Source organism: Ambystoma mexicanum, chromosome 13 (genome assembly GCF_040938575.1).
Source record: "Ambystoma mexicanum isolate Mex_15411 chromosome 13, UKY_AmexF1_1, whole genome shotgun sequence".
NCBI classification, from domain to species: Eukaryota; Metazoa; Chordata; class Amphibia; order Caudata; family Ambystomatidae; genus Ambystoma; species Ambystoma mexicanum.
In genome coordinates, this window is record NC_090938.1 from 576081220 (window position 1) to 576106969 (window position 25750).

Below are 25750 nucleotides of genomic sequence, written 5' to 3' on the forward strand. Positions count from 1 at the left end.
TCGCTGGTATTAAGCGTGTTATAGATGAACAATTAAATAAATGAATACCTCTACTGCACAACAAACTGCACACACTTCACTACACCACAACAACGAAACAAACCACACATAGCCTTTCACAAACTTCACTATCGACAAACATCTATGCTCAGCGAACGGTGTAAACTGAACTGAAGCTGCCAACAGCACATCACAGCTCTCCTGCTCTTTTCTCCTGCTCTGTCCTACTAACTCATCCCACCCTCTCCAGCATTGCTTTGCAGATCCGCCAGAGTGCCAAGAAACCACACAGCTGGAAATGATGCACAGTACAAGAACCTTTAACATAACATATCTTCATATAAGGATGTGTCTTGCAATTTCCTGTTTAATATGGTTTTATGCATAGGGGCCAATGTGCACAGATTTAGACAATAGATATCAAGTCCTAGATGATTAAATAGATTTTTAACGTTTTTAAACCACAGTAGATTTGTACACCCCTCCTGCCCAAGTACATCTTTGAGAGCCTCCCTGTATTTAGATGGGACAGGGGTACTAGATGGCTGTATCCATTAATACAGCGGTCTGCTAGCAATCATTCGACCAATGTAGCCTGTCTCCTCATGGAGTGTGATAGTCGGTGTACCCCTTGGTAATTTTATCACACATATTAAAAATTGATTTTCAGTGGCCTCCAATCACAGATTAAGGTCCCCAATGCTCTGCACCACAGAGTGTAGCCTGTCTACACTGCATACCATAGATGCTGAGTGCAGGTCTCAGTGCACCCGTCTATGGGTTTTCAGTAATTCCTTAATGGCCAGATTGCATCTTTCCAGTGCGACATTGGCTTTATCAACTTGCTGTGTTCATGCCCTCAAATCTGTAATTGCTATCCCCAGGTAATCGAATTTTACAACTTGTGCCACAATAGTATTCCTTCAAAGTTTAGTAGGGTTTGTCCTCCACTCCTCTACTAAGCTCTCACTTCTCTGATTTGCAACATGTGAATCTATCTTTAAACCAAGCCAGTGCTGTCAAACTATACCTACTTAAATGTAAGAAAGTTTACTTTCATCAATGTTGGGCCTTTTATGTATTGTGAGGGGTCAGAAATGTGAGTCGGACCACTTTGTAAGGTTTTCTCTACAAATGCCATTTTATTATTATAACAAGGTTGGATTAACCCCTCACTATTCCTACCCTAACAAGGATTTCCCTGCCTAAAATAACTAAAGAAAACACTTATGCATACAACAAATGAATAAGGACATGCACAGCAGTTCAAACTAATGATGAATGTAACCATGGTCTCTTAGAATCTGGAGAGAGTTCCCCTTCCCCAGATTTCTGCTTCACAGTTCAAGAAAAGAAAATAAGGAAATCCTTGTTTGAAACAAAGTTCCAATGCTCCAATGTCTCAACAAAAAGTTCCAATGTTTCAACAAAGTAAACACAAGGCTCATCTTATTCAGATAAAAACAATTTCATATTTCATCAATGCCAACAATAATTGTAATTGTCTTGGTCAGCATGATTGGCCGCAACTGATAAGTTTAAAGATATACACCTCTTTAGCAGCTTTACACAGCTCCTTTCTTCAGCAACACAAGTACATGCAATGTCTCTGTCCAAAACCGCTATGTAGCACTTCTTTAACTTCCACCTGGCTTACTCCCATGCCAGGCCACCTACCTCCAAAGGTGTACCATCTGGGTATACTCCAATGCCTGAACAGTATTTCACAACAAGTGCTTTATGGTTAAGTTCAATTGCTAAGAGGTTCACAACAGCTTCACAGTATTAAAAAAAAATGCCTGCTTCAACTCTTAACAGTTCTTTAAGGAAAACAAGGCTCACTTGTTGTGCTCCTTGATAACTTTTCGATAAATGATGCTCCTCTCATTCTGAATATCTTTCTCAGAAAGGCAGCCTCTTATCACTCGTTTCCCCACTATAGCAGCAACCAAACATTGACAAGCACAGGGTCTTTCTCTGCCTCTCTCTTGGCTTTGGCAAAGAGAGTCTACATCAACGTTTACCCTACGTTGTCTAAAATATGAGCACCGATTTCACAATTTATAAATCTTTCGCTTCTTTCTCTTGTTGACAACATTGGTTAATTTGCATCTGCCTTGTTTTCAGTAACTTTGTGTTTGGGTAATACTTGCAGGCATTCTTTTTCCACGATATGGCCCCATCGGGTGGTTGGTTGCTCCATAGTCTTACAAGTCTAAATGTACAGTCAATTAGCTTTACTTTACACTGTTTTTTGCTGCTCCTCAGTGTTTTGATTTTCCAGTTTGCTTTGGGGACCGCGTTCACTCACCCAAGAGTGCTGCGTTTGCATTCAAACTTAACTTCAGGATCATTTACACTCATAGTGCTGCTTTTCAACAGAATGCCTGCCTGAGATGCACAAATGGGGATAAGGAGCACTCTGCGGTTACTACCAGCATGTCGACTCACCGGGTAAGCCTTGCGTCTCCTGTTCCCTCGACGCTCACAGGACTTCCTCCTCCTTGGCTCCTTTGGACCTGGCAAACTGCTTCTTGGTGTCTGCCTTCGCCCACACCACCAGCAACGGGAGTCACTGTCACTGCTGAGGCTGGTGCACGTCAGCCACCTCAGATGGCCTCCTGGGAATGAAAGAGTTTCTTGCCTTTGGTTCCCATTGCGCAGCGTCTGGACTTCAGGATTAGAGAGCTTCTGAGCCTCTCAGGACCGGCAGCCTCGTTCTGCCGACCAGTGGTCCCGGTGTCCTCTGTCTCTCTCCCAACTTCTGCTCGGGCTGCAAACTGGTACCATGCTGCTGCTGCTGCTGCTGGTTGCCTTCTCTGCTTTCTCCACCTTCTCCTTTTTTGACCTGCACCTGAGGGCGCCTTTTAAGCCTCTGCCTCCCTCAGGTGTGGGTTATTCAAATGAATGAACTGACTATTCCTGCAACATGGTACCTTTTTTTTAGCCCATTACCTAGGGAATTGTGGGACTCCTAATGTCAAAATCAGTTTCTCTTAATTCTTCTGTCTTACAATAAGCCATTAAAAGGGTGGGGTTTTGGAGAAAGTTGAACAGGAGGGTTATCCCCTTCCTCCTGAGATGCTCTCCCCCACCCCCCCCATGTGATCTTCCTGCAGAACACCACTCCCATTGTCGGGATCAGGAAGCGTCTGCATTTCACTGGCCACATGAGAAGGGTCCCAAGCCAGGATTTGGGGGTATTTATGGCTGATCAATCACAGTATTCACATGCTTATTTGAATAAAACTGAGTAGTGAGTCATTGGTATCTAAGAGAAGGGTCCACAGATTGCTCTAGCTGAGTGATTTTACAGTACGAATTGGACCCACCCCAATGTTCACTCTTGCATCTTTATCACGGCAACAACGCTTGCAGAACACTAGTAAGAACTTGTATGCCCCTGCCTTGTAAATGTTTCTCAAAGGTCTTTTGGCCAGAAATCCATTGGTTGCTTCTATTACCCTGATGAAATTCCTTGTTACTGTGTCTGGTTAATTTCTTTTCACTGCCAAATAGTATTTTCAGCAGTCCAAGATCTAACTCGCTCCATGTCATTTCCTCACTGTCCTATATGCCACAAGCAGTTGAGACGTTTGTTTATGTAATAACATAATGCTCTTTTGGTAGTAAGGGTTTGAAAATAGCTATGGGCAACATTGGAACAGTTTGTAAAGGCAATTGACTTCCTAATTGAGAAGATATCTTTTGAAAAAATCTTGGGTGTAAGTGGAATTTTGCAAAAGTGAAATATATCAAACTTTCTTAGCTGAAAAGCCTCTATTTCAATGATCACCTGTGCCGATATTACATCTACCAGAAATGCTGCCTTCCAGGAGATGGACATCAGGTTCCCACATGAATCTGCACCCATGGAGCTGATCTTAAAAATCTCTGGATCAAATTCAGTTCCTACATCCGTGCTGATGACTTAACTGGCAGAAACCCGTACAGCAAGGCTCTCATGAATGTCAACAATTAGTGAATAGTGGCTCCTGATCAAGTTTTATGTACCTGTACAAAGCTGCCAGGTGAACCCTGACGGGTATATGCTAGAGGCCAGACTTGGCCAAATGGAACATGTATGCTAGGACATCATTCAGGCTGCTGGATTAACCATTGCTTTATTGGACCATTTTCAGAACTTTTTCCACTTTCTGAAGTATGTGCCTTTAGTGGAACCTGCAATCGTGGTAGTCAAGACATCCATGCATTTCTAAAGTAAGGGTAGGTGATCAAATTAAAACTCTCAAGAGCCCTGCAGTTTGGAAGAGAAAGGCTCGGTAATGGTATAGAATTGCTCCGCCTTGGCGAAAGGCATACAGAAACACATTTCAGTTGATTGAGAGCACCTCACCCATCGAACCATACTGGGCATAATGGCAAGCAAAAGTCAAAACAAGTCTATGAATGGTGTTCCAGCTCCCAAAGGTGTTCTTTATACAGGTCGGGTGCTCCGCCTCTACCTTTGTGGGATGCATGAGATCCTACATCCACAGTTCCTTTGCTTCTCGTGAAAAGGTGAAATTACCATGTGCCATTCACTAGTTGACAGTGACTGTTGGTTGTGACTTGAACGTTTTTTGTTTTCCACTTTTGGTAAAAAGGCATGACTGGAGCCTGCAGCTGAATTGCATTCATATGCTTCAGTTTCTCTTCTACAGAAGGCAGATTTATTGTGTACTGTGGATCTTTATGAGCTCTCTATCCTTTCATTGACACTCTGACAACCACTGGTTGCTGCTGCTGCATCAACATTCTTTTGGTGAAATTGGCTGTCTTTGCCCACCACAACCATGCCTGTTAGGTTAATTAGAATATCATTTTCCCCACTGTTCTCTGACCTGGACGCATTACGCATGTAATTCCTTTTTCAAGACCTTCATTTTCAGACTATAAAATGTAATCTACAAAATACAGGAGGACATGAAGGACTAACAGAGCCTTGGCGCCTGACTGTTGTTGTATCAACCAGTGTGGTCATTAATATAAAATGTTGATTGTGTATTCTGCTGTTTTTGCCATACCTAATCTTCTATCTCGGTCTGCTCTTGGGTACAGCCTGAAGTCTTATTCGTGTTCGCAATTCATAGTCAAGCGAAGACATGGAAACAAAGGGAACAATTTGACAACTGCTCATTCCATATGTTTGGTGTGAACAGCTACTAGTCCCTTTATGTATAGGCTTGTATACTTTGCTTATGCAGAAGCACTATCACCGAAACGAGGCATTTAGTGAACCATGTACCTCTCCGATAAGGAACTTGTTAAACCTATAATGACTGTTATTGATTGGAATATGAAAATTAGCATGCTGAAATCTGCTTAAAACATGAAATCTACACATTGTATTGTGAAATTGTGCAAGGATGTCTATCAAGGTGCTCATTCCAAGGGTTTATTTCCAGATTGCTCCTTTAAAGTTCGAGCTTTTTGATAGGGATCATACCTTTTTGATTTCTTTACCAAGAAGTAACTGGAATGCACCATGTGTCCCCATTTTTCATTAAGACCATTCTCCACCACATCATTTAGTAGCTGATCTCTCATCTATACATTGAAAATGCTCTGCAGTCAGATTTCAGCATGTGTCACTGGTGTTCGATTTGCAGCAGCCAGGCATCTGATTTGATCATCACTCAATGCAAGGCAAAGTGGGAGACCTTCTCCCTATTTTCTTCATTCAGGAGAGAGCATTTTTATCTAGTCAGTAATGCTTTTGCTATGTCCTATTGTGATTGGAGGTACCCCCCTCTCCCCCCCGGGCTTTTGGTAGGATTTTTTTATTGAGCCATTTGGGTGTCCTGTTGTTGGTACTGATGGGGAGATTGTTCGTCAGTACCTATTGCCAATGTAATGGTATCTGCTGGGCTGAAAGGAATATGGCTGGAACGGTTATCACTTTCCTTACTTTTGCTGTATATATTTTTTTTCTATAATGCAGCTTTGGCAACTTTGCCAAACAGCTGCTCACCGTTGAACAACATATTTAATAGCTTTGTAGCGCATCAGGTTGAAACACTGACATCTTGCCCATAATTGTAATTTCCACACTTGACTGTTGTTCAAATTGGAGACACTTGTGCCCACCATGTCCAGTGCAGTAGGTAGTCATGGGATGCATCTAGGCAAATGTATCTTTCTTTAGCATGTCATGCACCTCCTGTTTATCATCTGGGAGAAACTGGATGTGCTTGACCATGATTTCCTACGGATGCCTGTCAAAAACATGAACGTGACTGTGGCATTAGCTGCAATATCTTCAGTCAGTCTTGGAAATCTCCTCACTCCTTTTTCACTTCTTTGCCTACTGATCGTGAGGGCCTCATTTAACTGCTGTGAGGTTGTTTGACTTACCTCTTGCTGCCACCACTACCAGAGATTCCGATGTGCTTCGACCTCTGCCACATGGAGGCACAATCCGTTTTTTGTGCTTTTCTCCAAGTGTCAGGTGGGAGGGCAGTGCAAAATATGGTATCTCAGACATCTTAAGACTCTCCCCTAGACATATGCAGGGTTCGAAATTGCCAGGAGCTCAGAGCTATTTGGGTCCTGCTTATAGCCAAGGGGAGTCTGGTTAGTTTGACACCAACAGCTACGATGAGCTACTTTTGACTCCTGTGGCAAGTGGTTCCATACAAACCTTGCTATGCAATATTAACTGTGTATGTTTGGGAATGTATATAAAGGAGAATAAAGAATACACCCAAGGGACAGTTCCAGCATATTAGATAGTATAAAATTGACAGACTATTAGTGTGAATCCGGCTCAAAATTGGATTTGCTGCACACTATGTACTAGCTCCGGGTTCCCCGTTGGTAACTCCTGCCTAAATGGTTATGCACGATAACCAGGAGCTGCTTTTTCTCCTGGTCAACACATCTGAATTTCGATCCCTATATAGTAGGCGTTGCTTTTCATCCAGCGCAAAGCGATAGCCACTTAACTCTGAATTCTGCTGTTCTCGTAGTCTGCATTTGGGGCAGCAGGACTTGGGTGGTGGTTGGCTTTTTTTACTGGCTGCTGCAGAACAATGCTCTGGTCTCTGTACCATGGTGCAGACATCCGTTTGAGTGAGTGAGGGAGGGAAAATGACTTAAGTTCTAGAGTCCCTGCAAATAGTAACTTGTAGAAACTGAATAGCTTCTACAGCTTATGTTGATATGCTGTGAGACAATCGGTCACTTTCACTTGAATGTTGTTGAGATTTGGCAATACGTTGGGCTTTCTGGGAAGTTTTGTTATCCTACTTCATTATGCAACCAAATCGCTCCAGGACATGTGATTTGTATTTAACAGTGACAATGAAATTATAAAAGCATGCATTGTATTGAAAACTTCTGTCAGTTGGTAATTTGTCGTAGCATTCTGCTTTGTTTTGCAGCGCATACAAAGGACATGCCTTTTACATGTGAAACCTGTGGGAAGTCCTTCAAGCGCAGCATGTCCCTGAAAGTGCACTCCTTGCAGCACTCTGGAGAAAAGCCTTTTCGATGTGAGGTGAGTGCAATCTGAATGGGCACAAGGCTCACTGCCTTGCCTGCTTAGAAACGCCAGTGAAGGGATTTGCTTGCTTTGAGTCTATAGTGTTCAGGGGCCATTGAACTGTAATGGAAGGCTCTGTTAGGGTTTTATAAAGCATATTATGAGTGGCCAAGTACAATGGTGTACAGATGCTGATTTTACTCCTTTATGTTTTTCAGTGGCCCTGTGTATCACATAAAACATACGTCTTTGGCTAGCCTGAAGAGATTGTTTAAAGTAATCTTATTGACTTTTTGTTGTTGAAGGATTAGATCTCCTGATGACATCTAAACTTTCAAATCATTGCCGCCTCTTCTGCCCCAGTCTTGATTGTTCGTTCTCGCAGTAATACCAGCCCTATCTGCATTAATGGTCTCTGGTCACTGGTGGTTTTGTGCCTCCATACCTGCCTGACTGCTGAAGTGGGTCCAGTTCTCCCCATGACTTCAATAAATGAAGAAGCCTGGACTCGCCTCTCGTCATTGCTTCTATTCCTTTAAGACACTTACACAGGGCTCAGTTTTGACCAATGCTCCCAAACCATTCTGCCTCCTCATGACTCCATGAATTTGTAGATGCTTGACAACCATGATTACTTAAATACATTTCAGAGTCTTTTGTATGCAAACCGTTTCTCTTGTTTTACTTGATACTTTTTGGCCCATATGAATTGTACCATTAGCAGCTTTGAAAACGGATTTGTTCGACAAAGACCATGGGTAACCTCTAAAAAGAATAGGCTTGCAGAGAGCTCTCATCTCTCCATCAGACAGGAGTATTATCATAACAAAATTCATGTTGCCCAGGCATTTCAAGGCCTTCTCGTTGACTCGAACAGTCTGATGCGCTCCTTTCTCAAGGCAGACTAAATGTCCCTCTGACCTACCAGCCCTTATCAAGCAAGTATGATATCCATATGGGATTGCAGTTGCTGCGGATGTTATCTGCATGGATAACCAAGAAGGCAGGATGAAGAGGTCTGTGTGCTTTTTTTGGTTTCTTTGAAAAGAGAAATTTGCTGTTGACATTCCAAAAAGGAACATTGTCTTTCTGTCTTCGTTATTCATTCATTTTATCTTTTTGTCTTGGTGGGGCTGATTTAGCTTTATGTCTTATTTAATAGCTAGTCTATTTATTACAGCGTTTTTGACATGCTGATTGCCAGTATAAAAAAAACACTGTCAAATCCTCTTTCCTCAGAACTGTGACGAGCGATTTCAGTACAAGTACCAGCTCCGCTCGCACATGAGCATTCATATTGGACACAAGCAGTTCATGTGCCAATGGTGCGGCAAAGACTTCAATATGAAGCAGTACTTCGATGAACACATGAAAACGCACACCGGTGAGTGCATTCTTTATAAACTCTGCTGGAATGCAGGCAGGCTGTGTTAATATGGAAGACCATCCAACGCCTGTGTGCCCTACACATTACTGTGTGATAATTACGCCTGCTTGTTTTCTGTTCTCCCTACTAATCCGTAAAAGCATGTTTCCTGATTCATCAGACCTTTAAGGAATTTAAGGAATTACAGCTTTCGGCATGGTGCTCTTAACACTGGTTAAGGGTGCCCAGGCAGGTATTCATTGTAGCGGGAATTAGCAAATTCTTGTGTTGGATTGGGAAGGGGATCGGGTGTGGAGGCGGTACATTATCTCATATACCAGAATGCAGGGCACAGGTTCTATTCCCTACTGGGCTGATTTGATAACATGATTTGCTTGGAGTGAAAGCAAATTGGTTAATCATACAGCACCGATTAGTAGTTTTTCGAAGTGGAAGCAAACCAGCACAACAACTGCGTAGTTTATAATCGTACCACCCCATGTGTGCTGCTGCCATCGACCAATGTGTAAGTGCTTTACCCCCTGCCTGCAAGTTTACATGTTGTATAATTATATGATGCTGAAGGTGCACTATCCTTCTAGTGTAACTGTGTTGCTCCTAATGTTCCCTGTTGTCCTGTGGTGTTAGTTTTCTCCCCAGTGGAGCTTTAGTTCTTCATGTTCCTTGTGTAACTGCTCAACTCTTTTGACATTTCCACCTAACATATTGGGTAAGAGCACAAATCCATGTGTACAGTCATCTTTGGTAGTGTACTAAAGCACCACCCACAATTCTGTGATGGCATCCATGCCACTGTATATGTGCATGTCAACTCAAATGTTGATGACTGTCCTAGTGTGACAGAGCACTTATAAGGTGTGCGACTCCGCTCTACTGTATTAGTGCCATCTCTAGTTTGCCATCAACCCTAGCATAGAACTGCACTGCGGTTAGCTAAGCAAAGGCATATTTGTGAATGGTTCCTTTTTTATTTGGCAAGCATTGTTTGGAGCTGGTAATGGTTCGGATGATGAGATACAAGTAATTGATGATGTCCCAAGGAAGTAATGGGACATTTATTTCCTTGTGTTGGACGGAAATGCTTGTGACATTACAAGTTGCGTTCTAAATCCTGTGGCCTATTGCCTCAAATATTTTCAAAGATCAGTTGAAGTGAAGGTGATTCTTGTTTCATGGTCAAGGTAACCTAAGCAACTGTAACTATACTGCAGTATACTACTCATGCATCCCGTTCCCTCTCCTTCATCCTTGTGGGCGTCCCCAACATGGGGATAGTGCTGGAACCTTTGGAAACGAAAAATTGAGCTTCCCCTTGAAATTTAGTATAGCGTGCAGGGGAATGGTCTCCGTCGTGGGAACGCTCTGCCCTCCGGCGTCTCAACTCGGTCCCTTTTTCCGCATGGGTGGTGGCGGGCCTAGCAGCCAGCGCAGCGACTTTTTTAGCTTTTCTGCTTGCTCCCTGTTTTGTGTTTCTTCAATCTTATTTAAATTCACCTCCATTGCCTCACCACGCCCCCCTTTACCCCAGCACATGTCTGCCGGAGGATTCACAAGATGTGCCTCATGTGACTGCTCGTTCCTCGCCTCAGACCCCCCATGCACTCCGTCTTGAGTGTTTGGGACCCAACGTTCGGCTAGCGGTGCTCCTGGTCATAGGGTTTTGAAGAATTGGTTGTCGCGATGGAGGGAGATCTTCCACACTTCTCCTCCACCCCACCTTGAGGACTTCGTTTCCAGAACCTCTTGTCAAGACGAGGTAGGCTCTCTGTTCAGCACAGCTCCACAGCGCAGCACCTGCTTCCCCAGTGTTACCACGGATCAGAGTTCCTCGGATTCAGGTTCTGGCAGGCCCGAGGCCTTTAATTCTACTGGCTCCCAAGCTGATGGGCCTGGGGGCTCTTCCCGGTGCTCCGGGGGCAGACCTGAGGCCATCCAAGCTATTGGCTCCCAAGCTGAGGTTCTCAGGGGCCTACCAGGCTGTCCTCGGAAGGGCGATCAAGTTCGTCCTCTTCTTCAACTCCAAGGGGTATGGGATCATCGAGTGCCACATACAAGAGTCTGTCCTCAGCTCGATCCAGCATGGCTACCAGCACAGATGCCGAGGGCGTTCAGGATACCAGAGCTCGCTCCGAGGTCATGAATCAGGGCGGTGCGATTACCGGCCAGCCGGCCGAGGGCTCAGCACCTACTCGAGTGATCTCTGGGGTCGACGCTTGCGATCCGGGTCCAGTATCAGAGCTGTATCCTCCCGTTTCTGAGGCCTCTTGTGGATCCGGGCCTTTGCGCCTTCCTGCCCATGGCATGGCGCAAGGCTTCAAAATGGCGGAGAGGCATGTGGTCAAGCCTGCCAGGCTGGTGGCCATGTTGGATCCAACTCTGGAGCCGCCTGTACTTTTGCCCATTGAATGGGCTTTGCATCATGATCCCTGTCCCCTTCCCTCGGGAAGTGGCAGCGGTTTGTACGGTATAGGCATCGGTCTCCTCAGGGATTTTTTTTTTAAACATTGTTTATTGATTTTCATGTTACAAACGACAACCAACAAAACTCCCCACTTCACCCGTTCCCTTCCTGCCCTCTACCTCCCCGACTCGCAGTAAATCAAGTTCAGGATTTAGTCTTTCAACAAGTTTTAGTGGTGTCTCGACAAACGGGTACTGGAATGTATTATTTTATTGCTTGATCGCCTGCTTCCCATCTTTTCAGACCTCCTCATGGTCCGTCTATATACAGCATCATCGGTTTGCTTCAGGGGACTGTGCTGGCTGGGCGGCGTCCACTTGATATTGCCGGAAAGGAGGCCAATAGTCAATTGGGCAGCTGGTGATTGGTAGTGTTGCAGCATATTTGGTTTCCCAGAGTTCGCACATTCTCGTACTCTCTAGCCAAGATGTAAACGTGGGGGTGGGGCAGAGTTTGCTTTTGCCCCACATTCTAGCTACAAGATACCTGGCGATCCCGGAGGCCATTCCCAACAGTCTCTTTTCGCTTCGGGATCCGCCCTAAATTAAAGCCAGGAGCCACATTGCAGGTGAGTAGACCTGTGTCGGGGCAAGCATTACCGCCATTGCACCCTCAATATTTTCCCAGAAAAATCTAATACAGGAACAGTCCCATGCCACGTGGGAACAGTCTGCTAGTTCTTTGCCGCATCTCTTGCATACTGGGGAGCTCTTGGGGTAAAATCTACTTGGCTTTAAGGGGGAGTAGTAGACTTGATGTAGAAATTAGTAATTAATCAATCTGTAGCGGGCGTTCAGTGAGATTTGACGGGTTTGCATACAAATGTATTTCCATTTGTCCTTGCTCAACATGTTGTCTAGTGAGGCCTCCCATGTGCCCTTGTACGTTTGTCTCTTCGTCTGACTCCCACTTCTAATCATTTTATATATGGTTGAGACCCGTTTACTGGAGGTCAGAGGCTTAATCACACATTGTTGGTGTGGGGGACTGGGGCACTCAAAGTCAGACCATTTAGTTTTTAGTATCCCTCTGAGTCCATAATACTGGAGCAGAGTCACTGCATTGTGCTCCCCCCTAGATCGCATTTCGTCCCACTGAACGAACCGCCCATCCTGTGCCAGGTCCCCCATTTTCTGCACACCTAGTTTTTGAAAGTGTTCCTTGAATTACTTTTCATGTGTGAGCTGTATACCAATAGCATTATATATCGGTAAGTCGGGGTGATAGTGGGATGTGGTCTTCAGTAGGTGGTTTACTCGCTCCCATGCTTTGCACGTTACATCTATAGGTTGGACCTCGGGCCTACACCTCTATTTCCCCAGAGCATTCCCATTAGGTCATCGGGGTTGGTTACCGCTTTCGCCACCATGCTGTGTGGGGAGTTAGGGTTTAGGGGATTCCATCCCGCTATATATTGTAGTTGAGCTTCAAGGTAGTACAATTGCATTTCGGGGTATTTCAGTCCACCATATTCGAATCTAGCTGCTAGGGTATCGTACGCTATCCTGGGTTGTTTACCAGCCCATACCAATCTTATCATTTTCATAGTGCGAGTCCGGTGTTGGGCAGGAGGCCATATTGGTACATTGTTAAAAATGAACAGCATTTTGGACAATATGACCATCTTAGCTAGGGCTATGCGGGCGGCTTGGTAAATTGGAAGTAGAATCCATGATCTACCTTCTGTTCCAGGTTTCTAGTACTTTTATGTAATTGTCCTTATACAGTGCTTCGGCTTTTGTGGTGACCATGATGCCTAATTAACGCAGACCTTGGGGGCACCACCGAAAGTCTTCGCCTATGTCAGTTTGCTGCACTCCCGGGGTTAGGGGGAGGACTTCAGATTTAGTCCAATTGATCTTTGTCCTGATAATTCTCCGAATCTGACCACTTCTCATGTTAAAGGGACCAGGTTCTGCTTAGGATCTTTAACATAAAGTAAGATGTCGTCCGCATATAAGGATATGGTAGTCCGAAATGAGTTCACACAGATACCCTGGTGCGCATGCAGCTCCCAAATATGACATGCTAAGGGTTCCATAGCTAGTGCAAATAGGATTGGGAGGAGGGGCAGTGCTGGCGGGTGCCCCACGTGGGAAAGATTAATTCCAATGCCATTCCGTCCGTGTATATTGCAGCTCTACAGGCCGTGTAGAGTAGTCTGACCCAACGAATATACATGAGGCCGAAACCAGACTGCCGAAGCACCTCAAATAGAAAGGGCCACTCGACAGAATCAAAGGCCTTCTCGGCATCGAGGGCCGCTATCGCTATTGGGATCTCAGGATTCACATTGTGCATTAGAGTGAATAAGCATCTTAAGTTATTCTCGGATGAAGCAGGCCTGGTCAGGGAGAACCAATGCCGGCATATGTGGTAGCAGACGATCAGTATTTTTGCCAACATTTTATTATCAGTATTGATTAACGATAATGGCATGAACAATGCCAATTGTCAGGGATCTTTACCTGGTTTTGGCAGCACAGTTGCTAGTGCTGATCTGGTTGATTTCAGGAGGGTACCCCCTGCCATGGCTCCCTCGTACATACATAGGAGGTGGGGGATTAGTATATCTTTGTACGCTTTATAAAACTCAGGCGTTATACCGTCTAGTCCAGGGGCTTTGCCGTTGGGGAGTGAATTTATTGGTTTGCGGATCTTCTCTTCAGTGATTGGGGCATTTAGAGCGTCTCCTTGTTCCTGATGCAACCAATCCTATTTTGTCTAGGTAATGTGCCAGTACATCGTGCCCAGAGGTATGGCGTGATGCATATAACCAAGTGTAATACTCACAGAATTCTTTATTAATCCTCTGTAGGTCCTGGATAATGTCTCCATTCTGACCAATGACCTCCGGTATGGAACCGTTGGTTGGTCCCGTCTAATGGCCCAGGCCAGAGTTCTACTTGGGCGATTTCTCCCTCCCCATATCTTACTGCTAATATTGGGTCACCCAGGAATCTTTCTTCATTAGCCGCTAGCTGTTGGTGTTCATCCCTGCGTTCCTTTAGCTCTCGCCGGATCTCGGGAGTGTCTGAGTCGCTCCATTTGTTCTCTAGTTCTCAAAGTGTCTTCCAGTCTCCCCATGGATCCGCAAAAAGCTTTCAAGACTCCACTTTCTTTTGAGATGCAACACCCCCTGACGTAAACTTTGTAAGCCTCCCATATTGTGCCATGGTCGGGTTCCGATCCTTCATTAGCTTGGAAGTAGGTCCTTATGTCTTGCCCTATTTCGTCTCGGAACGCTACATCCTCCAGGGCCGTGGCTCTGAACCGCTATCAAGAGTTGACAGGGGGGGGGCTGTGAGGTCCGAGATGCGAGCTAAAACAGGCGAATGGTCAGAGAGGGTTCGGGGAGGTATACTAGTTTCTGTAACCTTCCTGACAACAAAGGTGGTTGCCATGATATAATCAATTCTAGATTAACTGTAATGTACCCCATATAAAAAGGAGTACTCTCTAGTATTAGGGTGTTCGCCTCACCATATATCGTGGAGATCGAGATATGCAGAGATAGAGGACCATGCTTTGTCTGCCTGGGGGAGGGCCTGCTGTGATGTAGCAGATCTGTGCAGCTCTAGTGTGAGTGCTAGGTTAAAATCACCTACCCAGATGATCTCATAGGCCAGAAACCTGTGAATATGTCTGGCACATTGGTGGAAGAATTCTGGGCCGCCCCTTTTGGGAGCATATATATTTATAAGTAGGAGTTTTGTGCCAGGTATTTCCCCTGCTAGAATTATGTATCGGCTTTCCTCGTCTTTGATTTGCTTGTGGAGCCTAAATTGTAGGGATCCATGAATGTATGTAGCAGCTCCTCTAGAGTGTGTAGAGTAGGATGAGCAGTATCTATGTATGCCCCAACCCACCAGTTTCGGGAGGGATGTGCAATGGGGCAAATGTGTCTCCTGTGTGCACAATGCATTGACCTTGTGGTTTCTACTGAAGTTTGCAATGAGGCGGGTCTTATTCTGGTTTGTGAGTCCCCTCATGTTCCAAGACATCATTTTGAGACTCCTTGATTCCCTCTTATTACAGGTGTAGCCATATCATGTGTGGTATCCTAGTGGCTGATGTGATGTGTGAGGCATGGTTGGGTTTCGTGACCATAGTCCTGCCAAGACCGGTGCTCTTATTATGATTTGTGCGAGCCGTTGAATTGCTACCATTATCGTAAATACCTGTGAACATTGGGCAAAACGGACTCTGCCCTAATCCCTTCCCTTCCCTTCCCTTCCCTGTAACCACCCACCCACGGCAGAAAAACTGCAACCTACTGGCTCCCTAACCCCACAACCCCCCAACAATTTCCCCTTTTTAAACATAACAAAATAGTACCGCAGTGACTGCGGCAATTGGGGCACTGTGGTCAGCTGGGTGGCTCCGTGTGGCAACGGCTAATGTTTAACATACCATACCCATCGCCCAGTACCCCGGGGGCCTCAATTTAGCGGGCCCCTTCCTATTGATCTTGTAACATGTTTATTAAAGGATATCATAGTGAGGTCAGGGCGGGTCCTGGACAGCAGGGCTGAAGTCTGGGAAAAGTCGTATGGAGGAGCTACCCCATCTCTGTTCTTTCTTTTCTCGTTCTGCTCGAAGAATTGCATCGCTGTAGCAAAGGATTCTGGCAATTATTGGACGTTCCGGTGCTCCAGGGGGTGGTTTCGCCGCGTGTGATCGGTGCGCCCGCTCCACCGTATACATCTTTGACAGTTGGGGGTTGTCTAGTATGTCAACCAGGAGTTGTTAGACACACTTTTCCATGTTTATGGGCGTAGGCTCCAGGACTCCCATAACGCGGATGTTATTCCTTTTTGAACACCCCTCCAAGTCCTCGTTCTTGGCTGTCACCCTCACTGATTGTTGTAGGATGGTCACTTCATGCTGCAGGGAGGCTACTTTATCTTAATTGTCCCCGATCCTCGGTTCCGCAGACACCATACGCCACACATTTTCTCTATTTGTATTGCAGAGACATCCACTTTACAAGTGAGACCAATGACTAGGTCCTTTCCCCACCAGTCAACTCCAAACATTCAATGCTAGGAAGAATGTTCCTTTGAATTTGACTGACTATGTATTTTCTGTTGGTTGTCCTTTGAATAATCTAAGATTCTTCCTTTATATGTTGTATATTGAGGTTAACCACTAATGTTTACACAGCCTGGGAATTGTTTTGCACGTGTATGTACATATGTTTTTTATATGAAATGTTTTTCCATGTATTTGTTGATTATATGTATGTTCCTTTCCATAAAGTTTGAATACAAGTGAAATACAGAACTTAACACAGAACTGATTCTGCATCTCTAAAACACTGGCTAAATAAAAAGCTAAAATGTATCTTAGGAGTTTTCTTGCTCACCTTTCTATATGAGAGTTAGTTAATAAATACAACTCTTCATATACTAAGCATGCTAAATGGTCAAATCTTTACAGTAAATGCGCATGTAAAGTTACAAAATATATGTGGCAGGACGCCACCTCTCTGTTTTCATACTTTACAAGTGAGGGCATCTATCTTGACTCCAAGGTTGTCGATGCTGCCTTGTAATGCCAGTAGTGTCTGGTTCAGGGCAGTCACGTCCACCTGTTCTGCCGCCTGAGTTTGTCGAGGGGAGGTTGTACCCTGAGCTTGTTCAGCGCACGTGAACTGATCCACCCATCCTTGATTATTTTTTGGGGGATTGACCATACTAGTACAAGGGGCTTTGCCACGGTTAGCACATTGACTTGCACTATTGGGATCTCGGAGCTGAGTTTATCACCTCCTGGCAGGAATAGCCGCCGCTGTGGATTCGCCTTAATTGTTGATGGTTCCAGCTTAATGTTGGTTGGTGGGGTGTCGGCCTCTGCCCCAACACTGCCAGGGAGTCATGTGCGTGGACCCACAGGGTTTTGTCTCGCCCAGGATCACTGTGCGTCTTGTGGAGGCCTACGAAGATCTATGGCGTATAGGAAGTGTCTTTGCACGGATATCGATGACCGGGAAGCAGGGGGACAGTTATCTACCAGTTCCCCCATGGACAACAGGATTTGGTTGGAGTCTCAACACTAGGGAGTCCCAGCACTTCCACTGTGCCCCTGTCGTTTTGGGGGCACTACCAGAAGTAGGGTGCTGCATTGATTGTTGGTTGATGCAGTGTCCAGCTCTGTTTGAGCTGCACGAGGTGTCGTGGGTACTGGTCCAATACCGAGCTTCATGATCTGAGGCGTAAGATTGGTATCCCTGTAGGTGGGTCTGGCTCAGAGAGCATGTTGTGGCCCCAAGCCAGTTCTGTTATATGTATCTGCAATATTTAGAGCCCAGGGCGACCGCAATCGGCCATCAGAAGGAGAAGGAGGAGAGGGAGATGAGCAGTTCTGTTCCTCCACTGTGGGGCATATTAGGGCGGTCGTCTTCACCGTGGTCATGCAAGTCTAGTGTTGGGAGGCTGTGGTGACCTTACACCAGTTCGTTTGTGTGTCTCAGAGAAGTTGGGGCTCAAGCTGGCAGGGGCCTGCGGTCTACAAGCCTGGCCATCCACTGGTTCTGTACCTCTACGTTGGGGCCAGTGATGGCTAGTTCCTTCACCAGTGCTGCATGCCACTCTGAGTTGCTGTGGGAGTTCTGATATCGTATGTGTGAGGCACCAGCGCCCTCTAGCCAGGTTCTGAGGTTGGTCGGGTATGCAGGCAAGTCCTCAGGGCAGCGTGGGTGTCCCCAGCGGTCGGGTTAAGGGGAGCAGAGGGACCGAGACCTGATCCAGTCCAAACGGCGCAGTAGACCCCCCCCCCTGAGTGGGGCAGACCAGGGAAGAGGGGGAGGAAACGCCACATACTCCCCCAGCACAGTACCTTGCCCGTGGCGCTGTCACGGTGTACCTCCCGGTGTAGATCGTAACTTAATTCTGATGATATCACTTGCACCAGGTAAGGGCTGATGCTGTCCACCACACGGCTGGGGTGGTGGCGGAGCACCAAGGGGGACCACTGTGTATTTTGCGGGGCCTTGTCTGCTGTCCTCTCCTCTCCACTCTGCTGCGGGCCCATCAGAGGGGTATACACTACCCCCCCACCCCCCCATACCCACTCAGCCACCCCTAAAGGTTCCTAGCAGCTGAGCCTGGATGTTCTATTTCCCTGGGGTTAGTGCAAGTGTTCCGTTTGCGGTCTGGTGCCCCCCCCTGGATCTACAGGGCCACCGCAGTGAATGGGGGAATGCAAGCAGCCCGGCTCTGATGCCCTTCTGCTGTATGGGTGCAAGTTGAGGCTACTCGTCAGGCTGTGGTTTGGCGCCTCCCAATCGCTATCGTGGTCCCGGATGTCGGCTGTTCCTGCAAAGTACCTCCTCTCCTTACTTCAGCACAGCACCGTTTTCACGTTGTGTGTTTAGCTGATCGCCCTCAGAGCACCTCAGGCAGTCCCATGCGGGTCGTGTCTGCACTGCGAGCCAGCCTCACCACGCAGGGCGGGCCGCCCCTTCCCCACTTGTCCGGCCCGCGGCTGGGGACAGAACAGCTATGAGGCCGCGGTTGTGTCTCGGTGTCATGTTTTAAGCCGAAATTTCACCTCTATGTGCAGACATCAGTCAATAAGTCGTTCCTCTGGTCCCCAGGGGTAATCGGGCCGAGTAGTACAGGATATTCAGCAATTATTCAAACGCTGTTACCAGAGCTTTTTCAGGCTGTGGCCATCTTGGTTAGCTGCGCAACAGCACCCCCCTCAGGATACATCTAACGATCATAACCTTACGACTACACGCCTCGGGCGCCTCAATGCTTTGACCAGGAGCAGAGGCCCAGTGCCTAGGAAGGGCCGGCCCCTAGGGACTCAGCAGCTTGCGAGGACCTCTTATTCGAGCACTTCCTCTTCTCCATGCGTTCCCCTGCGATGAAGGGGCTCCTGAAGCATATAGTGAAGGTCATCCCGCAGGTGGTGCCTCCCTACCCCCTCCTGGGTGGTACTCCCGTTCTTCCAGCGCTGCCGATTCCAGTGACGGTCCCTCCTTCGGCCCAGGCCCTACCGGCTGTTCAGACCCCTCAACCTCCTCCTGTACCACCAACGCCTCCACCTCAGCAGCCGTTGGACCTGTCTTGGGCGCCGGACTTAGGGGGCACCCCGTCGGCACTTGTGTCCCAGAGCCTGGCCTCCCCTCGGTCTGTAAAAACCAGGGGGTGGGGGGGATTAGGACGATGAACCCTCAGCATCCCTTAAGGCCTTTCATGACTGCCTTCAGGCCCTGGCAGAATTCTTGGGCCGGGGGGGTCCCTCTGCCAAAGGAAGCCCCCTTGCAGTCGGCAGTGCTAGAAGAGGTCCTGGGTAAGTGCACCACAATCGGGTCTGGCATCCCTCTTCAGAAGGATGTCCTGCAAATGAAGCTAAAGGTCTGGGAGGAGCCCAGGGCCAACGCCCAGATGAACAAGAATGCCTCCCCCCGGTAGGCACATTCTTCAGTGGTGGCTGCAGCCTTTTTTTTTTCTTTTTTTTTCTAGACATAGCCTTTGCAGATGCCCTCTTGGCTGCGACTAACGAAAAGCTGTGGTGGGAGCCCGGGGAATTTCTGTCCGACCTCCCTCCGGACAAACAAACCGGTCTGGCAGATGCCTGGGCCATTGTGCAGGACCTCATGGAGTCTTCGGTTTCCCACATCGACACAGCCAGCAGAGAGCTGTGCCTTGGTGTTGAGATGAGAAGGACAGCGTCGATGCACGCCACTAAGTTTTCACTGATGTGCAGGCACGGATCCTGGATCTGCCCTTCGAGGTCGTGGACCACCGATGACGAGTTGACAAAGAAGAAAACCTCCACTCAAACTGCCAAGTCCTTAGCCATCCTGACAAAACCTGAACAGAAATCCTTCCTTCAGTCCCAGGGCAGAATAGAGTTCAAGCCATGCACTTTCTCCGGCTTCAAGAGGTTCCGGGACTCAGGTACACGGAGGTTTTATAGGTCACCCAGCAACAAAAGGAGGAAGCGGCAATGTACGTCCCGTGGATTTTTCCGCTCCCTCTCCTCTGCATGGAGGCGGTATCGATCTGGGAATGGGCCTTGACAGTGGGGATTTGGATTTCAGCCGTCCACCTCCTGGGGGACAGCAACGCAGAAGCAGACCAGCTGAGCCGCTTGGGGTTCAACACCTAGAAGTGGGAGTTGCACACAGGCTCTTTGTTGTCCCTGTTCCAGCATTGGGGGTTTGCGGACCTGAATTTGTTCACATCCTCTCTGAATTCCAAATGCCCCCAGTTTGCTTCATGGGCAGGACGGAGTCGGGGGGGGGGGAGGGTCTCTGGGAGATGCCTTCCAGATCTGTTGGCACGACCGCAGGTGTTATGCATTCCAACCCCTCTGCTCCAACAGACCCTTGACAAGTTCCGGGCTTCGGCGGGTTGATTGCTCCTCACTGACCGTCGAGACCCTGGTTTTAAGATCTGCTGCAGTTGTGCTCCTGGGGTCCCGTCCACCTTCCGCTCCCCAGCAAGGTGATTCCTAATGGGGCCGGGTGGTGGAGCATCCATACCCGTCCAAGCTGTCACTGGCACCCTGGTTCTTGACCAGCTGAGGTTTCAACATGCTCAATTTAACTGGGACATCATTCATTCAGCAGGCCAGGTCCCAGTACAAGAGTAAATGGACTAGGCCATTATGCTTATGACAAGGGTCTGGACCCTGTCACCTGTCCTCTGGATGACGTACTGTCTTTTTCAGTGCACCTGTCTCGTTCTGGAGTTCACGTGGATACTTGCTGCACTTATTTGGCGGCCAATGCAGCTTACAAGAATTCCCCTGAGCATGTGTTTTCTGTGGCCAACTCTTCTAGGCTTTTTCCGCCAGTGCATAGGCCTCACCCAGTCTGGGACCTCAATCTGGTTCTAGCAGCTCTGCAGCGCAAGCTTTTCGAGCCGATGGCCTCTGTGGACATCCGCTTGCTGACACTAGACTGTTTGACTGGTGGCTGTCAGCTCTGCATGCAGGGTAGTGAGCTGCAGGTGTTGTCCTCGTGGCAGTCCTTCACCACGTTTCACGACAAGGTCATCTTGCATACTCATCCAAACGTCTTGCCCAAGGTGGTCTCTCCATTTCATCTGAATCCGGAGATCTGCCTGCTGGTGTTCTTCCCCAACCCGCAGTCGGAGGCAGAGATGGCCCTGCATTCCTTGGTCCTCAAGAGGGTCCTCAAGTTTTATCTCTTTCGGTTGAAATCCTTCAGGAATTCCGAGGCATTGTTTGACTTTTGGGGGCTCCTCCCCCGGCTCTCAGGCTTCCAAGGCTTCCATCGTCCGTTGGATGTTCCAGGCTATTTCGGAGGCGTACACTGCCATGGTCAGACCTGTTCTAAGGGGATTTATGCCCATGCAGTCACAGTTAAGACCACAGCTGTCGCGTTTCAGAGACATGCTACTTGGGATGTCATCAGCAAGGCGACTACTTGGGCCACTCCGTTGGCCTTCTCTAAGCACTACTCACTGGACACCAGCTGCAGATGCAATGCTGAGTTTGGTCAGGTTCTGAAAAACCTTTTTGCTTAGTCCTAGAGTTGAGGCAGGTTATCACAGCTCCACCCTATGTTCTTGTTCAGTGGAATCGCCCACAAGGATGGCGGAAAGGGGATGGGATGTATGAGTAATTAAAGTTACTCACCGTAGTGACTAGGGTACTCCTAGTCCTTAGTCCCCTTTCCTCCATATGTCCCACCCGCCTCCCCCAACTGTTATGCCAGTGGCTCATAGGTAATGGGTGTAGCCAGGTAGCTAAGCGTGCCATGTGTTCAGAGGACTGAGGTGAAGCGCCAGAGAGGCGGGGCTTTGGCCGGGCTTTCCCACACCCAAGGCTGCACCATACTAAATTTAAAGGGGAAGCTCAATTTTTCGCTGCCAAATGTTCCGGTTCCATCCCCGTGTTGGGGAACGCCCACAAGGATGAAGAAAAGGGCACTAAGGGCTATGAGTACTCTAATCGCTATGGTGAGTAATTTTGAATTTTTGTACCATGGTAATGTGATTGCCCCACCCTTTAGGGGTCATTTGATGTGTAAGCTAAAAACTCATTGGTTTAGATAATGGTTGTAGGTGGCCATTTATATTTAGTCTTCTCAAGAGTATTGTAATTATTCATTGTTTCTTTTTGTTTGCCATATTGGTAAAAGGCTGCAGCAGTGAGTGTGGTGCGTGAAGTCTGGAGTGTGACTAGTTTATGATGCAGTTGAACAGTGGCTCCTTGAAGTTGCTGTTTGTGATGTTATTCACCGGTTATCTGTTAATTATGAATGCACACCAGGTATGCTTCTTTGCACTCATGTTGCACAAGATGGGGATATATCCATGTTAAAATGTTATCCTATTACCAACTTGCACTTACTTTTGGGAAGTATTTCCACTCTGTATTGTTGGTGGTCTCCACGACCATCAATCTGGATTCCAAGCATTCAGGGGCACGGAAACCGCTATTCTGCAAACCCGTGAAGAACTGCTCGCGCATCTCGACTTCAGCTCCCCAGCTGCTCTCATCCTACTCGATCTCTCTTCTGCCTTTGACACAGACAAATATTCCATGTTCCTACAAAGGCTCCACAATACCCTTGGTATCTTGGAACAGGCACTGGACTGGCTGACATCCTTCCTTACTGACCGCTATTCCCAAGTCCTCCTGGGCACCTTCTCCTCTCCTATGGTGTCGCCCAGGGTTATATCCTCTGCCCTTTGCTCTTTAACATCTACCTTGCTCTGCTTGCACGCCTCCTCTCCCCCTTCTCAACTTCCTGTGTTAAGCAGACGACACACAGCTCTTTTTCAAAGTTCCTGCCGACCCTCTTGCACCCTCGATCATCCCTGACTCCCTATCTGACATTCAGTCCTGATCTCTGCCTCAACACCTGTAAAACTGAGATCCTTCCCATCAGGACCCCTGCTCCCTCCTCCTCCTCCTTCCCTTCACTCTGGCTTTCCTCCTTAGGCTCTCAACATGTTCCTTCTTCTGAAGCCAATAACCTTAGTCATCTTTGACTCCTCTCTCTCCTTGCTCCCTTACGCTCGGGACATTTCCAAGAAGTACCACTTTCAGCTCCTCAAAGGAATTCTCCCTTTTCTCACTTTCCCCCAGGGGCCCAATGTTACCAGAGCCCTGGTTCTCTCAAGGCTTCACTATTTCAATAGCCTCCTGAATTTACCTTCTTCCACTCAGCGACCCCTCCAGCTAATCCTGAAAAGGGCAGCAAGACTTATCCTTGGCCTTACTGCCATGGACTGCATCTTTCCTTCCCTAAAAAGTCTATACTAGCTCCTGGTTGCTGCACGGATTAAATTCAAATCCCTCTGCATCATCCACAAGTCTGTCTGGACACGGAGACCACACTATCTTCAACATTGTCTTAAATACTCTCCCTCTAAACCACTACGTTCCTCTGGCACCAACTCTGTGTGGAAAGCGTTCTGCTAAACAGAGGGTAGGTGGTTGTTCGCTTTCCTCAATTGGCTCCCTCATATGGAACAGCCTCCCCCTCTCTCTGCGCCTTGAGCAGGACTTTCTTCAATTCTAGAAGCTCCTTAAGACTTTCCTCTTTACCTTCCACTCTTCTATGCTAATCCCACAGTTGCTGTGATTGATATCCTGCGCCTTTATGCATCCTCAGGGCCCTTGACCACCCACACCCAATCAGCTCAGCTCCTGTCTACCCATAGCGCTTGCATTGGCAGACCCTCCGCCCCGGAGGTTCGCACTTAAACCTAACATGGCTCTGGCCATGTAGAACTCAATCATAGCACTATCTCTGGCTCACCCATGAGCTCGGACTCCTCAGCACTTACCCACTCTGCCCTCTTCCTTGCTGCACTTGCACGTTCTGAATACTCACAGGGCATAGTAGGTTCGTCCTTTTTCCTCCTGCTGCTCTTAAATATTGTGTTTTGTAATGTCACTCCCTTGTTCCCTCCCTTCTCCCTTTGCCCTGTGGGTGCTTTGAAACAGTATTTTACTTGCTGTATAAGTGCCTAACAAACAAACAAATAAATACAGCACGTGTATACTTCTGCACAATTGTCCCATCCTCGCCAAGCATAATCTTGATTCCTTCCCAGTTTTCTACATGCCAAAATCCAGTTAAGTCTGTAGTCTGCTTTGCCTACTTTTTCCTGTTTCAGACACCTTTACATTATTGTTCTCTATTTGCAAGTCATGGGTCCCCAGGGTATGACATCCCTTCCTTCATACAGCTACTTGATTGACACACAGCAGTATGGACTGGCTTCAAAAAACTATTTCTGCTTTCCTTCCAGTGTGGGTCTCTGCTCAGCTTGATCCTAAAGTTCCACGAAGCACATCTTTTTCTATCTGCTTATGCCCATGACATTCTCGTCTTAACACCCGTTTCCTGCCTAATGGCACAGGTTCATCTGGTGTGACCCCTTCGATCTATGTGCCTCTTGCAAACTACTTATGCAGGGGTTTCACTTCTGCCTACATTGTGTTGGGGGGGGGGAGGAGTAAGAGGCAGAGTGGTTTCAAGTGTCCTGTGATGAAGGCAGTCAGTGAGATAGACGCACTCTGCATTCTCTGCAATGAAGGGCTGAGCCACAGAGGACTGGGTTGTCTGGCTGCTGCGTGATGTGCCCCCATAGGAGAAGTGGAACCAGAATCCGTGGACTTGTCACCCCCTGCGACACAGATTTCTGTTTTCACCATTAAGCACTACAGAATCGCAAACATTGCAACGGGACTGCAAGTCCCAGGAGCCTCAGGGACGCATTGTGAAGAGAAATCAATCTTTGATCACAAGCGGTTAACAAACCCAACGTACCCGCAATCCAGAGGGGAAGGCAGATTCCAAGCTGCCCGTGAAAGTGCATTCTGGTGGGAATCTTAGACCAGTCTCCCCGGGGAACTCAGGCAGCCATGGAGCACTGTATTCAGTGATAACACTGAGGATTCCGTTTAAGACGGACAAACCTCATTCCCTTGGGCATTCGGCGATCCGGCAGCTACTGTGGCACCGGACCAGTGGATCTAAGTTCAGAGATCCCCAAGCCATTTAACAGGGGTCATGATGATCTTCTTTGTATTATTGTCACAGTGTGTCACAGCATGCTCGACATTTCTTGTTTTTACTGTAAATATGGAAGCGTAATGTTAGGATTGTTTCGCTACGATGTACTTTGATGGTCATACGACCACATAAAGTTATCTGTCTGTATTCAAAGCCACGGGAAGTTCCAAGATGTAGCTGAAGGAATGGCACATATTAGAAACTGCTGAACAGTCTGGTGCAAATAAGGATCTGTTTCTTCACATGCTGTTTTCACTGAAGCCTTGTTTCCCGAGCCTGGTTTCAACACTGCAGCAACACATTTTCTTTGCCTGTCCCCTCCCTGCCCTGCTCCATTGAGGGTACATCCCCACCTCTTGCCCTGTGTTCTGTGGGGGACACCCCTGGGAGTTGTAG

General features: G+C 47.4%; 1 protein-coding gene across 4 annotated transcripts in view; it reads left to right on the top strand.

Moving 5' to 3' along the window:
* ZNF652 (zinc finger protein 652) overlaps nucleotides 1–25750 on the top strand; it is a 497165-nt gene that overhangs the window by 415190 nt on the left and 56225 nt on the right. For all 4 annotated transcript variants that reach the window (XM_069634390.1, XM_069634391.1, XM_069634392.1 and 1 more), the window contains 2 exons: nucleotides 7386–7501; nucleotides 8726–8870. In XM_069634390.1, the coding sequence (XP_069490491.1) occupies nucleotides 7386–7501; nucleotides 8726–8870 (261 nt within the window). The remainder of the gene's footprint in view (nucleotides 1–7385; nucleotides 7502–8725; nucleotides 8871–25750) is intronic.